General features: G+C 43.1%; 1 protein-coding gene across 6 annotated transcripts in view; it reads left to right on the forward strand.

Annotated features, from left to right (window-relative positions):
- The first annotated feature begins 4,600 nt into the window (after positions 1 to 4,600).
- RPTOR (regulatory associated protein of MTOR complex 1) overlaps positions 4,601 to 13,279 on the forward strand; it is a 313,806-nt gene continuing 305,127 nt past the window's right edge. For all 6 annotated transcript variants that reach the window (XM_073312077.2, XM_073312081.2, XM_073312080.2 and 3 more), the window contains exon 1: positions 4,601 to 5,339. In XM_073312077.2, the coding sequence (XP_073168178.1) occupies positions 5,178 to 5,339 (162 nt within the window). In that variant the 5' untranslated portion in view covers positions 4,601 to 5,177. The remainder of the gene's footprint in view (positions 5,340 to 13,279) is intronic.

Below are 13,279 nucleotides of genomic sequence, written 5' to 3' on the forward strand. Positions count from 1 at the left end.
AATTCCTTTTGGACCCCAGATTTGGAGAACACTGTCTCTGTACAAAATGTAAATAAGGATCACCATGATCAATCTTATTCATACAAAAAAAACACATGTACTTGTGGCACCTTAGAGACAAACAAATTTATTTGAGCATAAGCTTTTGTGAGCTACAGCTCTGTAGCTCACGAAAGCTTACGCTCAAATAAATTTGTTCATCTCTAAGGTGTCACAAGTACCCCTTTTTGCGAATACAGACTAACACGGCTGCTACTCTGAAACCTCTTATTTATACACTTTCAAGGTACCATTTGTGGCAGAGAAATTGATCATTTTCCCCCGTGAATTTATGTTAAGTGAATTCTGGGTCAGAGAATGCTAAATACTGACGGTTTTATTGTGAAAAAGTCCCATTATAAATGTATGAATAACTTAAAGGTTAAAAAAACCAATCAGGATTTTCCACATGTTGTCCTGATGCAACATTGTAAAAATAGAATCCATTCCTAAATGTTTATCATAATCTTTCAGATACTTAGGGCCATCTGGTGTAAATGAAGTTAATGGAGCTACACCTATTGATCTGGCCCTTAGACATAGCAAGAAGCTCCCAAACACGACCTTCTGTTCTCAAAACACCAGAGGCTTATGCTCTTCATCAAGACATTGCTGGTCATGCTAATGCTCTTCTCAGAGTTGTTCTGGACTAAGTCCAAGACCATGGTAGTCAAAGATGATTTGGTAGCATAAAGATTTTGTGGTATAAGTAAACAATTAAAAAGTATGTAAAACAGCTGTTGTGTGAGGTTGAGCTCCAGACAAAACAACGAAGGAAAACAATGCTTGCAAACAGAAAGGGACAGCATTGGTAAGAAAGAGGGGTAAAATGTTAAAGAAGATACTAGAAAGACAACAGAGCGAAGCCAATAAAAAAAAGGTTTGAAAAATACTTAATTATCTGTGTTTGCTTTATTGAGTCTTGTTTACCTTTTCTGACCTGTCTCGACCATGCCTGCTTTTGACGCTGTAAACTTGTTGGGGCAGGGATCACCTCTTCTGCACCTGTACAGTGCCTGGCACAATGGGATCCTGGCCCATGTTTGGGCCTTCTGGGCACTGCTTCAAAAGAAACACAAAATAAATAATAAATATTTTGAGTTTATGCTTATGCTCTAGGCAAAGGAGTCCTCTTTTGGCAGAGGCCCATTTCCTTAACTTATTAAATATAGTAGTATATATTATTTATGTTTTGTATTTAAAGTTTGCTAAAATTACACCTTCTTTATTAAGCACGGTACTAGTCTAATGCCTTTTTGTACGTTAGTAAAATTCACCCGTGTGTAGAAAGCCAGCACCAGGCCTAGGTAACATTAAGGCTGGGGCTACACTGTGGAGACTATACCATCACAGCTACATTGGTGTAGCTATGCTAGCATAACCCCATAGGGTAGACGCAGCCGTACTGATGGAAAGGTTCCATCCACATTGAGCTGTGCCACAAATCCACATTGAGCTGTGCCACGCAGGGGTGTGGTTTTTTCATAACCCTGACCAACTTTCTAATAGCACAAAACTGAACACCCTTGCCCCGCCCCTTCTTTGAGACCCCACCCCGCTCACTCCTTCCCCCCTCCCTCCATCACTCCCTCTCCCCCACCCTCACTCACTCGCTCATTTGCACCAGGCTTGGGAGGGTCCCTTTTTGACCGGGTGTTCTGGTTGAAAACCGGACACCTGGCAACACTAACCAACATAGTTATGTCAACCTAACTTTAAGTGTAGATGAAGCCTAAGGCCTGGTCTACTCTAGAAAATTAGATTGACCCAGCTACATAATTCAAGATTGTTAAAAATCCACACCCCTGAGCAGCACAGCTAAGTCAACCTCAGTCCTGGTGTAGACAGTGCTAGGTTGACAGAAAAATTCTTCCATTGACCTAGCTGCCACCTCTCAGGGAGGTGGATTACCTATGCTGACAGAAGCAACGCACCTGCTGGCGTCGGTAACGTCTACACTGAAGCACTAAAGCAGCGCAGCTGTGCTGCTGTGGCATTTCAAGTGTAGACAAGCACTATATCACACTCACATACTCAAAATTGCGCCTATGTGTTGCTTAAGCCTTGGGCTGTTTGGGGGAAAGGAGGGAATGTCACCCTATTGTTGGGGACACTGGGGCATGGCCACTAGGTAACTCGAGGGGATGGAAGACCACGAGTGTCGATGAAGCCCCCTCGCACTAGGCCCAGGTGTCCTTGCCCCCCCCTCCCGCCTGGAGGCACTCGCAGCAGCTCTGCGTACTAGGCCCAAGTGTCCTTGGCCCCCCCGCCTGGAGGCACACACAGCAGTTATGCTGAGGATCTGCAACAATATGTTGCAGAGTCAGACTGCCTGAAACTAAGCAAGGCCACACAGGGCAGATATGGAAGAACAATGCTGAATAAAGCAGCTTTATGTATAGTTTAACAAATGATACAGAGAATCAGGGAACTAGCTGGGAACTGGATTGGCTGGCTATATGGATACTTGGGGCAGCTTGCTATTGGATAAGTATGCTGGGAAAAAGAATGTATAAAAGCCTGTGTAACTTCCTGCTCTTGGTGCAGGATTTGAGATTTTATTCTCCCTGTACCTTTTTGCAGCTGCAAATAAACTTTTCTGCTTCTCCACCCCGTTGTGATTATTGGGTGTAGCACACCAGGTAACGAACCAACTCAAGCTGTTGTTCAGCCTCTCGGCACTGGGTGCTGGCAACACTATGAAAAGCTGATCCTACACTTGACTTTTAGGGGCAGGGAATTTTTTTTTTTTTAAAGAGAAGCAAAGGAGGCACAAACAGTGGTTGCCCTTTAAGTTGTACTGCACACCTTTATTTTTAGACCCATTTCACCTCACCCCAGGCAACCACACGCCACAGTGAGCATTCTTTATTGCCTTCAGCTATTGACATAAAAACGCTGACTTGCCTGAAATGCTGACCAAGACTCAGGGAAACTAAGGCCTGGTCTACGCTAAATATTAGATTGACCTACCTACATTGCTCAGGCCTGTGAAAATTTTTATGCTCTGTGCGACTTGTTAGGTTGACCTAACCACCACTGTAGATGCAGCTAGATTGACAGAAGAATCCTTCCACTGACATAGCTACTGCCTTTTGGAGAGGTGTATTACCTACATTGATGGAAAAGCCCCTTCTGTCCATGTAGGAAACGTTTACGCTACAGTGGCACAATTGCAGTGGTGTAGCTGTGCCGCTGTAGTGTAGACATACCCTAAGGTTATATAGAAAATGGAACAAAATTCAGTGCCTTGCATAATGACAGATTTCAGAGTAGCAGCCGTGTTAGTCTGCATCTGCAAAAAGAAAAGGAGTACTTGTGGCACCTGAGAGACTAACAAATTTATTTGAGCGTAAGCTTTCGTGAGCTACAGCTCACTTCATCAGATGCTCCGATGGAGTGAGCTGTAGCTCATGAAAGCTTATGCTCAAATAAATTTGTTAGTCTCTAAGGGTGCCACAAGTACTCTTTTTATTTTTGAGAAAATGGAATAGAGACTCCTATGCCAAGCCCAGTACCTTCCTTCTCTTCCTCTTGAGTTAGATAGTGTGGTCCCCTTTTTGTGTAAATGGGCTTGCTTATGGGTGTGCTTCTGTTTCTCGTGGGGCTTTGCTGGGTGGGGATTTTGGAGGGTGATTTTTTTCGTGGGTGTTGAAGCAATGTTTTGGAGGTTCTGGGGAAATTTGGGGCCACGTTAAGAGTTTTGGGGTGTTTGGAGGATATTTTGGGTGCTGTGGAAATTTTGTTGAGTAGTGTTTGGGGCATTTAAGGGAGTTTGGAAGTCTGTTGTAGGGAGTGGGGATAAATTGGTTAGTCTCTAAGGTGCCACAAGTACTCCTTTTCTTTTTGGAGCTGATGTAATGACTATTGAACGCTTTTTTCGGGGGGGGGAACAGTGAGGAGTTTGGAATGTTTTGGGGGGCTGCAATTAGGAGTTTGGAGCAATTTGGAGGGTGCTATGGGGAATTTGTGGGAATTAAAGGATGTTTTGGTTTGCTAGGGGTGCTGTAGGGAGTTTGGGGAGCTTAAACGTGGCTAGGATACTGTGGGGGAGTTTGGAATATTTGGGGGAGTGTGGTGGGAGTTTGGAGTGTTTTGGGGATGCTGAAGGGAGTTTGGGGACTTAGAGAATGCTTTAGGAATAGTAGGGCGTATCGTGTTTTGGAGTGCTGTGGGGTGTTTTGGGGGCTGTGGGTGTGTGTGGGGGCTCTGGAGAGTTTGGGGAGTATGGGGTGTTTGGGGTTGCTGTGGGAGTGTTTGGGGGGTCCTGGAGTGTTTTGGGGTGCTGGAGGGTGTTTGGGGGTCCTGTGGGGATTTGGGGGGACTCAGGGGGCTCTGGGGAGTTTTGCAGAAGGCTGGAGTACTTGGGGGTGCAGTGGGGGGTTTGTAGTGTTTTGGGGGTGGTGTTCTGGGGAATTTAGGGGTGCTGAGAGGATGTTTTGGGGGAGGGATCAGCCGTGACACGCCCACACCAGGGACTGGGCGGCGCCAGCAGGCTGAGAGGAGGCTCTGGTAACCCAGCCTCTCCCTGCAGTTGCGATCCCGAACGCGGCCGGCCTGGTTTGTCTCACGCGGCGGCCCGTCCCCGCGGTGCATTGTGGGCCGTAGCAATATGGCCGCCTCCTTGGTGTGCGGCTGAGGGGAGTTTAATTCTCCGGCGCTGCAGATCGGTTCCCCTCCCACGGGGGCCGAAGCCAGCCGAGCCGCCAGGGGCCCGTGTGCGTGGGGAGGAGCCGGGGGAGGGCACGATGGGCCGAGTTCGGCTCCCGCCCCAGCAGCCGGGGAGCGTGCATTGCCCGCGGGGCTAGAGGCCCGGTCCCCCCCCCCCGAGTGCTTCTAGCGACACCTCAGCCCTCCCCGGGGTCGCGGAGAGCCCGGCCGGGGCTGCTGTCTGCGGACGCCCCCGAGGAGGAGACTCGCCGGCTCTGAGCCCCCCCTGCCCCGCAGACACCTGGGACAGGGGCCCGCTGTTCCCCTCTGCACCTGGGAAAGGGGCGCGCAGAGCTCCAGCCGGAACAGTCCCCTTCTACCTCTCAGAGCCCCGCCCGGAATAGGGACCCCACCGGCCCCTTCCTCTCCCCAGCGTGTGCTGGGCTGGGGATTGCTGAGCACTTGCCGCCTGGCCCCCTTCTCCCCTGATGGAGTCCGAGATGCTGCAGTCGCCTCTCCTGGGGCTCGGGGAGGAGGATGAGTCAGACCTGACTGACTGGAACTTGCCTCTGGCCTTCATGAAGAAGCGGCACTGTGAGAAGATTGAGGGCTCCAAGTCTCTGGCCCAGAGCTGGAGGATGAAGGACCGGGTAATGCTCTGGGGCAGAGGTTTATGTGGGGGAGGAGGGGAAGGATACGAAGGAGGTTCTGGCCTTAGTCCAGGGTCTGCAGCATGCTTTCGGATGCATCACTGAGTTTATTTGTTCCTACTAGTTAGGTTTTCTGTGGTCCCATGCACTTGTTGCATGACTACAGTGGAAGTGAACATATTAACAGATTATGAATGCTGGTTGCTATTCCTAATTATATGCATTTTAAACAGCTGCATTGAGTTTCTTTAAAACTGGTGCCCCTCCTGACAAAGTAGTGGAATTAATGACATCTTAAAATGGACTTCTCTGGATCAGGTTAATGGCAGGGGTGGCCAGCCTGGGGCTCCGGAGCCACGTGCAGCTCTTCAGAAGTTAGCATGTGGCTCCTTGTCTAGGCATCGACTCCGGGGCTGGAGCTACAGGTGCCAACTTTCCAATGTGCCGGGGAGTGCTCACTGCTCAACCCCTGGCTCTGCCGTAGGCCCTGCCCCCACTCCATCCCTTCCCGCCCCCTCCCCTGATCTGCTGTGCCCTCGCTCCTCCCACTCCCACCAGAGCCTCCTGCATAGGATCATAGAATCTTAGGATTGGAAGGTACCTCAGGAGATCCTCTAGTCCACCCCCCTGCTCAAAGTGGGACCAATCCCCAATTTTTGCCCCAGATCCCTAAATGGCCCCCTAAAGGATTGAATTCACAACCCTGGGTTTAGCAGGTCAATGCTCAAACTGCTGAGCTATCCCTCCCCGTAAGAGCAAGGTCTGCTACCCTATCTTGGAGATGCAGTTTACTGCAGAACATTTACCTGTAGGTTCTGAACTATCAATGCTTCTGGCTGTTAAAACAAAACGAGGGAGGACACAGAGCCATTCTTGATTTTTAATTTTAAGTGAGTTTATCATCTTATGAGCCGATTCACCAGTGTTAGTGGTTCCCAATGGTTGTCCCAAAGGCATTAGTGCAAAACACTCTGCAGCTGGAATAAAAATAGTCTCTAAAGCCACATGCCAGGAAACAGTTGATCGGGAGGTGAGAGGGAGGGCTGATCAGGTGAGCGGGGGGCGTGGGAGCTGATGCGGGGCTGCTGATGTATTACTGTGGCTCTTTGGCAATGTACATTGGTCAATTCTCGCTCCTTCTCAGGCTCAGGTTGGCCACTCCTGGGTTAATGGTGTGGGCAGACAGTGCAGTATATGCAGACATTATATTCTGTGAAGTTGCCCTGTGGGGGGAGGGCTTAGACCCTCTTTGGGATGTTACATGGAATATATGAGTAATGCATTCTTACCAGAACAATATTAGGATCATAATATTTTTGAGATGGAAAACTGTCCATGTGACTCTCTATTGAGACTCAGTGTCAAAGTCGGGTATAAGGGTCTTGATGCGGTTTCATAGAGGATTGTGGGATTTTAATCTAGTCTTTGGCGGATTCTGCAGGTCATTGTGCAGTGGGATCTTCGTGTTTGCATTGACATGGTCATTTCACACTAAGCCTTGGTCTACACTGTGGGGGTGGCAATCTAAGTTACGCAACTTCAGCTACGTGAATAACTTAGCTGAAGTCGATGTACTTTTAGACCTACTCACCGCGGTGTCTTCACTACAGTGAGTCGACTGCTGCCGCTCCCCTGTTGACTCTGCCTGCGCCTCTCACAGCGGTGGAGTACAGGAGCCGACGGGAGAGCGCTCGGGGATTGATTTATCGCCTCTAGACTAGACATGAGAAATCGACGCCCACTGGATCGATTGCTGCCCGCACATCCAGCGGGCAGTGTAGGCATACCCTAAGAATCAGGGTATTAACTCATGTGTATTCCTGCCCAAACTTTGTTTTTCATGCACAAAAAATTAACTGTAGTTTCAATTGGATACAGTGTTCATTATTTCCTGACCTAAACTGTTGTGTGGTGTTATTGTGAACTATATAACTTGCACAGTTAGTAAAATGCATGAAGTGCTTTGGGATGGAAGTTGCTATAAGAAGAAAACAGGCTTATATGCTTGTCATTCAGCGGTGCTTATATGCTTCTGTTTAATTTTCACTTTTATATGAAAAGCCTAATTGGGAAGTAAAATATCCCAGTGAAGCTATCAAAAAAAATATATATATATTAGAAGTGGCTACAGCCACATGTTGGTGCTACTGAAATCCTCAGCCCTGTGAACCAGAGAGAGAATGAGAGAGTTGCCTTTGAAAACAAACACAAACTAAATGCCTGCTTAATTTGGGCATTGTGGTGGAGTGGAGAGTAACTTCTCATTTTTTGAATCCCTTTTCCTTTCTGATCTTTCTTATCCCCATCTTATCTGTGAGTTCTTTATGCCAAAGAAGATTTTTAGGTAAATGGAATTATATCTCTCTCATTTTCCAGCTCAAATGTTCCAGAAGTCACTTAAAAAAATAGTACAGTGTCAAAGTGAGATTTGTTTCATTATAGGGACGTGATAATTGTTTCTGGCCCAAATCTTAACCTACTGTAAAAATGCTACTTAAAAATAAACAAAACAAAATACACGTCCACTATTTTCCTGATCCTGTAAAATGTTATCAGCTCTTCTAAAGAGGGCTGCATTTTAGACAAACTTAACTTGTGTCCGCTGGGAAACTGGGTTATCATTAATGACAAACGGGTGGTGATGAATTCATGATCATACAGGTTGCTCTTAGTAGTTTGCTGCTTGTGCCTGTGCGCTTAGTTCTTGTGAGCAGGCAAGGTATGAAAAATACAAGAATCCTGTCTTCCTGCAGGCAAAATTTTTGTAAGTTTCCTACCTAGTTTTCTTACAAGTAAGCACAGTGGTGCAGCATAACTTGCATATTTCTGAAAACCAAAACACAGCTGATAGTTTTAATTCTGTGCCTATCTGCCTTGACATTCTCTCTTTAATGAAACATTTTGTGCAACTTCTGACATTAGAAATATAGTGCTACAGCACCAATTTATTGTGGGATGAAAGTATCTGTTAGTCTAGAATGGGTAGGCAGATTAAAGGTATTCTATATATAGTACACTTCTAATTTTGTGATGTTATATTTGAACAAGCAGATTGTAATATAAAGGGAGGACTGTACTTATAGTCTAAGATTTTGGGTTTTTTTATATATACTTAAGTTTCACTACACCCACGTGTGGGTAGGCTCAGCCGAGAAGCAAAGGACTAAATGGTCTGTGGATCCTGAACTGTTTTGCACTAGAGGCTCTTTCCAAGTCAGTGTTACTGTGTATTATCAGAGCAGTATGTGAAAAGCTTGCATTACTACTGCCCATGCTATGCCAAGTCTGTGTTTGAACTAGAAGACTTTGATTTCTAGTATTGTCAGCTGGGCACCTTCCATGAGCACTAAATTTAATACTTTAAAAAAAAAAGATTTTTATAATAAATGCATATGAATGTCCTATTGGAAAATAGTTTTTAGGCTTCTAATGAAGGCAGAAGTTAGTAGTTCAGCATATATGATTAAAGATGAAAAGTCCATCAAAATATAAGCAATTACAAAGAGTGGTGATTTCCCAAAGAGTGTTTGAAAGGGCAAGTCCATTTTTAATGTTTAATGCTAACCTTCAAAAAGTTTGAAAATATTTTTAGTTTGCCTTTTTTTCTCATCAGCTGTGGATTTTCCCTCCCTCCTTTTATTTTTGAATAAAGCTGGAATTAAGCATATTATTGCTATTAAATAAAAAAAACAGTTATGTAAGCATCCTTAAAGCCCTGCGTATATATGGATATCTTCATCTGGACCATGTTTGTGGATCAGATGCGGATACAAATTTTATATCTGTGCAGGGCTCTAAGCATCTTGTCATACCAAAATGTTTGTACCCCAGCATCCTCTCTTTTGAGAACACAGTACTGGGAACAGAGTATGTCAGTTAATTGCTATAGAGCTGGTAGAGGGAATATGCACAGTTTTTTTGATTTTCAGACTGAAGAATAGCAGGTAGTGTTCTTGAAGCTATCAGAGTCAACTGCTGAAATCTTGGTTTGGCAAAACAATAAGGGGACTAACGTTCAGGCTCTAAGATTAGAACCCAAACTAAATCTGGCACAGAATGTAAAGCTCTGCTTGACCCAGCTGAAATCTCACTGTGTATCTTGAATGAGAGAGTAGACAGTTCCATATGTGTTTTATTTTTGAACTGAGGTGTATGATGACCATATCCCTCTCCTTGGATTCTCATTGACTACTGTTCTTTTATGAATCTTCTAATTTATCTTTCTCCCCTGCCTGAAAAGCTCTCTTGTCAGGGGTCAGGAATGAGACTGACCTGATCAAGGCTCCTGAAATCCATTCTCACTGGTTTATAGTATATGCTCAAATAAGAGTGGCTCCAAATCCAACTCTGTTTCGTCACATAATGATGTATACTATAGTCACAGTGAATGTCTAATTTTATTGAAAACTGTTTCAAAATGGTTACACTAATCATTGTGGGCCAGATTCTACTATCCCTCCTTATGCCAAGTGGCACCTTTCTCCTCCCTGAGAGGCCCCATTATTTTCAGTGGAGCTTTTCGTGGGGTACGGTGCTACTCAGTCTGAGCAAGGCTGGCCCTGTGTGACCGTAACTGCAGAATTATTGTTTATCTTATATACTATTATTTTAACTGAAGAGGGCAGGAGCAAATCTTGAACCATCAACTTGGGCAGTAAAGTTTTCTGAACCATAAATATTCATATATTTCAAGGCCAGAAGGGACCATTGTGATAGTCTGACCTCCTGTATAGCGCAGGCCACAAAACTTTTATTGTTGGTGCATCTACATTGAACTTTGTCACTTGTGTCAAGTGAGCTTTTCTTTGTCTTGGGATCAGTAATGGTTTGTTTTGTAGCATATAGATGGGTGTCACTGTGAATCTGATTAACTTTATCAGGTATTCTTTGTACACATCTGCCATTCATATGTGTCTAGCCACTTTTCCTGCTAGAGTATAGGGCTATACTATGAACAATTGAAATATTGGATAATTTAATTTAGAAATTATTTTGTTTTGTTGTCTTCTCTATTTTCTTTATCTCCCTTTGTTATCCTAAATCCCAGTAACTATTTTGGTGTGTTTTTATTAGATGTCTTCTGCTTCTATTGCTTTTTTCCTACCTGTGTTGTTTGTTTTCTCAGCAATCAGCTGTGATCTCATAGATACTTATTATGATTTCATGTAGTGAATAAACACCAGGAATGGATCTTAAAATCTAGCTGGTGCTTCATTAAAGAAATTAACACTTTAATAACCTATAAATATAGGTTATTAAACATTCAGTCATCCCCTCCATTCAGCTAACTGAAGTCAGCTCCACCCTGGTAATCTGTACATAAATTAAAACAAAGTGTAAACAATTGTAGGTGAATAGAGGGTAAAAAAATCTGAACCAGTTCTTATTGCCAGTAATTCACACAGCCCATTAAAAGTGATTGTTAAAGGTTACTGATTTATCCAGAAAAGCAAGTAACTTTATTTAAATACAGACCAGCTAGGTATTGTATAGAACACCTTTTCTGTGTGAAGCATTGTGAGATAGTGGTGTGGTTAATGTACAGGGAGATATAGCAACTGTTACAGGCTTAGTAATAGCTCATGAGTTGTTGGACTTAAGAACTTGCTTTAATGAGAGAGAGAATGATGGCTGGAAGGCTGTGGTTATCCCTTTTCTTTTCAAGAGGCACCAAAGAATTTTAGATTCCAGCGTTGTAGAAGGGATCTTATTTTTAATGTGTTTAGAGCAATGTGTATGAGCGCATATGCAGGGGAGTTCTCAGTTAAACCGGGTTTAAGTGGTGCATACTGAAGTCTCAGAATTTTTTTTTTTGCTGGGGGGGTGGAATTCTAAAGTAGAATTTTAAAAAATGCTTAAGTCCCTTAGAAAGCCAAATCCCATTGACTTTCAATGGAGTTTATGCTTTTAAGTCACTTGTTGGAAGCCCAATTCCGACCCAAAGTCTTTGCTTAATTTTTTGAAGGCCCTACCTGTGCTAATAACAATATAATATAGCGTAGAGGACACACATGTGTCTGCCTCCATGACAGGTCCCAATATGCTAATCTGATAGTTCTCTAAATTATATGTTTCCTTGAGAGCCACGTAATGTTTGCAGCCTTCACTTAATTTAAAATGTTTGGATCCATGTAAAAACCAGCAATAAGGGAAACAGTATACATACATACTGTATGGTTGCTGCTCTTTTTTCTTAAAAGCAGATTCATTTCAAACAGCAGAGCAAAGTGCATTTGTTATATTTCTGTATCCATTAAGTAGATCATGAGAATTGAGACCTGTTCCAGGAGTAGCATATTGTATCTGAACTAGTGGCGGTAATACCTGTGAGGAGGTGGGGTATCCAGAATAACCAGATTATTATGGCATTGGGGTTATAGGCAGAATCTGAGAAATTACAGCTAATCAAAGGGCAGCTACCTTTCCAGTGATGTGAGGCACAACTTTTAACTAGTCTCTGAGAGTTCGTTTCTGACTATTATAAGTTTAAATAATTAGGGTAATAGGGCTTCCCCTACTTCACTTGGGAGGCAATTTGACTGTCTAGTAAATTTCCCTATTAAGAAGTGTTCCCTGATATTCACCCTGTTTCTTAATTTCATTTCATTGTTCTGTTATGCCTCAAGTACTGCCCTAAATAATGTCTTCCTATCCTTTTGTGTCCTTCAGTGATTCCTGAAAATCCCTTCTCTTTCTTTTTTGCTTGCCGTAGCATACCCTCCCCCTATTCTCTCAATTTCATGTTGCAGCCACATTCATTTCAGCCGTGGGCCAGGCTCTTTGGTACCTATTGTGCTGTTTGTTAATCAGTTGAGGGGGCTGGTAGGCAGTCCTTTCCCTAACCTCTCCTCAGTCAGACTGCCAACTTTGTTCTCTCCTTTTCACAGCTTCCTTTTCTGGTCTATTTCTGCCTTTGATGGATTGGAAAGCAATGTTTGGCTGCTGGCATCATCTTGTGAAGCCTTGTCCAAGGGTAGATACAAATGGATGGTTTTTAAATTTTGAATTAAATATAGGTTGTTTTTTTAAACAAACCTATTTAAAATTAAATTTGAAATTGACAACTTTATATTAAGGCCTAACCTTATTATAATCTATGAAAATAATTTAAATTAAATACAGAAACCCAGTATTAAGCAATATAGGTTTGCTGCTGAAGTTATGAAATCAGCCTACTGAGCTGGAGGAAGTCACTGGCTAATCACCTGGAACCAGACTTTGTTGAAGTGCTAAATGAGCGTTTGATAGCAGTAGCCGGTGCAGAGAGAACATTTTGTTTCAGTTTATTCAGCTAGTTCAGTTCAATGACTATAGTTCATTCACAGTTGAGAAATAGATAGGGAGTTGAAAAAGCAAGAAAGTTCATGTTCCTCATCCAATCCATGCATGAAAGCTAGGTGTGAAAGGATGAGATCTTCCAGTTCTAAAACTTGTGTCTCTGGTCACCACGTGCATTATCATTTCAGTTCACTACCTATGAGTGATACGTCCTCTGTTTAATAAATCAATTAGTTTTAAATGCAGAACATGTGAAGCTTTTTTCTTATGTATCCAGCACATTTAATGTAGTTTTATTTAGCTAATAAAATAAGACTCAATTCTGTTTTTGTGCATTTTAATTGAATTCTAGTTTCCTTCGGAAAAAAAACTTGACAGAAATAAAAATAATCTAGTAAATATAGTGTGAAACATTCGCCATTTTCTAAGATGAGCAAAAAAATTAAGAATGTGAATATATGTAAAGTTATATAATTTAAATAAATGTGTATAGATATAGTGTGTCATCCTGGTTAGCAAAAAGAAGCATCAGTTTAGGGTAAAGCCTATATTTAGTTGGAAATCAATATGTTTTAATGATTACCAACTGAAGGAGATCAGCCTGCCTTCAGAAAAATAATGAAAACATACAAATTCAAAAGAAGATTAAAATTGATGATTTT

The sequence above is a fragment of the Lepidochelys kempii genome, chromosome 14 (assembly GCF_965140285.1).
Source record: "Lepidochelys kempii isolate rLepKem1 chromosome 14, rLepKem1.hap1, whole genome shotgun sequence".
Lineage (NCBI taxonomy): Eukaryota > Metazoa > Chordata > Testudines > Cheloniidae > Lepidochelys > Lepidochelys kempii.